The sequence below is a fragment of the Temnothorax curvispinosus genome, unplaced genomic scaffold (genome assembly GCF_003070985.1).
Source record: "Temnothorax curvispinosus isolate PA1 unplaced genomic scaffold, ASM307098v1 QBEX01003137.1, whole genome shotgun sequence".
Taxonomy (NCBI): Eukaryota; Metazoa; Arthropoda; class Insecta; order Hymenoptera; family Formicidae; genus Temnothorax; species Temnothorax curvispinosus.
In genome coordinates this window covers 1-2,960 of record NW_020212917.1, presented here as the reverse complement: position 1 = coordinate 2,960, position 2,960 = coordinate 1, and the positions used below count along the sequence as shown (strand labels likewise).

The 2,960-nt window shown below is 36.4% G+C and overlaps 1 protein-coding gene across 1 annotated transcript; it reads left to right on the top strand.

Annotated features, from left to right (window-relative positions):
* The first annotated feature begins 92 nt into the window (after window positions 1-92).
* LOC112452255 (serine protease gd-like) lies at window positions 93-2,312 on the top strand. Its single transcript, XM_025012373.1, has 4 exons — window positions 93-178; window positions 260-563; window positions 1,036-1,415; window positions 1,946-2,312. The coding sequence occupies exons 2-4, from the start codon at window positions 284-286 to the stop codon at window positions 2,213-2,215; spliced, it is 930 nt and encodes a 309-aa protein (XP_024868141.1). The 5' UTR covers window positions 93-178; window positions 260-283; the 3' UTR covers window positions 2,216-2,312.
* The last annotated feature ends 648 nt before the right edge of the window (window positions 2,313-2,960 follow it).

The window sequence follows — 2,960 nt, the reverse complement described above, 5'->3', positions numbered from 1 at the left end:
TAGGTGCACCATTAAAATTTTCAGTTTTATTATCTACTAATCTACTTGACTAAATACATATATTTACTGTCTTTATTTTATATGTTACATCGCTCGGTATTAACATCTACAACTCTCTGTTTATCAATAGAAACAATTTGAGCATTTCTCATCTCATTCAGTCTCAACATGGATCTACGTAATATATTTTCTTTTTCCTGAATAGTTTTACATAAAAATTATAATAAGTACACTTAAAAATTATACCGTATTTTGTTAGTTTTGTAACAGAGCCTCACACAAGATGATTAAGATTTCTATTTTGAGCGTGTTGCTGCCGCACCTAGTTTATACCATAGTACGTAGTACAACTGAGATAATCCAAGAACGCAATACCAATAACAATAATAACAACGACGAATGCGGTATCACTAGCTACTACACCGATAGCACAAATAGTCTGATTCCCAACAGTGAATACGCATTACCAGGCCAGTGGCCGTGGGTGGTTGCACTCAACGTAGATGATCAATTTGGATTTCGGTGTGCTGGTTCCATTTTGACAAACATACATATTCTAACAGGTATGCTAATAAAAAAATATTCGATATTTCTAATACTCTTCGTGTATCAAACCATATGAACTTCTTATCTACATCTTCCTCCTTTCATAGCAAGATACTTATCTTTATCTATTTATATTGCATAATAAAATAGAATCCCATAAATTTTCACAATTTATCTGAAAACAATCGGGGAATGTGCAACGAAGTATCTGAGAAAATTACCTAAACAGCACATACTACAATACGTTTTCAAGATCATCCTTAATACATCCAGAATGTTTTGAAATATTTTTAGGAAGTTCTTCATGCTGTATTATTATAAATATTCCATATGTATACATGATTATTTTCTGTAATATTAATTTTAAATATTTAATTTAAGTATCACGTATAAGATATACAATACGTGAAAGGTATACAAAACGTCACTGGATAAAGAGTGCGGATATTATTAGAAATTGTATTTTACACATATATTTTCTTTTTATAGCGGCAAAATGTTTGGAGATGTATAACGCTCAATACGATATTATGAAGGTGGCTTTCGGACAATTTAAACTCCGCCGATTTAAATACGGTTTTAGTAGAATAGTGGGGACCGTGAATCGGAAAATCGCGAGCTACAAGATCCATCCCGATTTCGTGCACACAAGCGAGAACGCGACCGATTCCGATCTGGTGATTTTAACTCTCAATACGCCAGTCAAGTTTAGCGCTTTCATCAGACCTATTTGCCTGTGGTCCGGTTTAACCGATCTTCAAAATGTCGTCGATAGAACAGGATATGTCGTGGGATGGGTCAGAAACAAGTATTATAGTCGTAAACCAGTCTCCGAACCACGGATGCTGAGGATACCGATAGTGAGTCAGGTAAGTACCTTCGAGACAGCCAGATTTTCTCCTTTTATTGATCAATCAATATACAAATTAAGTCCCAAATCCAAACAAGGTTTTCTAAAAACAAAACGTTCTAAACGTAGGATACCTTGTTGATAACAAATCTGATATTTATATCGCAGAATATGCTTAAAGATTTTTTAGACCGTTAATGCCATGCACGATACTCCATTTATTAGTTTCACTACGTTTATACCAATTACGTTTCGCTACGTCCATCCGCACAGTTATGTGCTATTATAAAATTATTATTTGTTGCATAAATTCATGTCATTGGATGCCTTAAGTTAAAATTAAATTAATATGCCAATTGTTTGGAAATCAATGAGCGCGATCGTCGATCACGAAGTAAAAATGCGTCTTCGAATTTTCGTAAACGCTCTCGCCATAACACAATTTCGCAGAATAGCGAGATGCTAACGTAAAACTTTGACGAATTTCGCGTTGTCATCGTATAGAATTGTACGAATGATGAAGATCCGACTTTGTTGCGCAAATTGCAGGAGACCTGTCTCCGGAGTGATCAGGATTTCGGCAGTATCACCTCGAACCGTACTTTCTGCGCTGGTTTGCTAGGCGAGAGCAATTTTTGCGACGCTGACGGGAGCGGGCTGGTGCTTTTCAACAACTCCACGGGCCGTTATCACTTGCGCGGCGTCTTGTCGGAATACTTTATGGATTTATCTTATTCGTGCAATGTCAACAGGTACAGCGTCTACGTGGACGTGGCTAAATACTTACCCTGGATTCACCAACAGATTTCCATCACATAACGCTGGTCTCTCGCCGCAAAACGCAAAATGTACCAGACGACAAGTTTAAAAAAGAGAAAAGAGACAAATTTTTAAATAAATTCTTACGTGACAATGACGGTTTGGGTAGTTAACTCATCAGACTTGCATCAGCGGATATCCCAATTTTCTTCCTTCTCGCAAAATCATTTAAGTGAAGAAGATGCTCGAAGCATATTTATCTTCTATTTTCTTCATTGCGTTCATCTAAGATGATTTGCGTGCTGCCTTGTAAATTAAAGATATGACTCGAATCGTGATCACCTTGAATCCCGATACTTCAATACTATTTTATTCGAACGCATCTTCAAAGACACAAACGTGTTTCGAAACGTTTTGATAGAGAACTATGGTTAGTCTCATGAAAATTCGGTGAGTACCTACGAGCGTAATTCCAAGAATTAGTATGCTGAATATCACCGCAGCGTTTATTCCCGTCATTAAGAAGCACTTTAGGATACTTCGCAAAAGTGTCTCAAAGAAATAAATGTCAGGAAAAAAAGTACAAAAATAAATATAAAATAAATAAATAGGAGATACGTAAAGGAGGTATCGACTATATAACTCGAAACGCCTGAAGGCATATTCTAACTATTGATAAGAAATGGCACAGTATAGGTACTCTGATAAAAGAGGCGGAAATAAAAAATACCGCAGGAAAGAGATAATAATGAAGCCGATAAAGTAAAGGCAGACAGTTATACGCGAGACTCGCGCTGACTCTCAT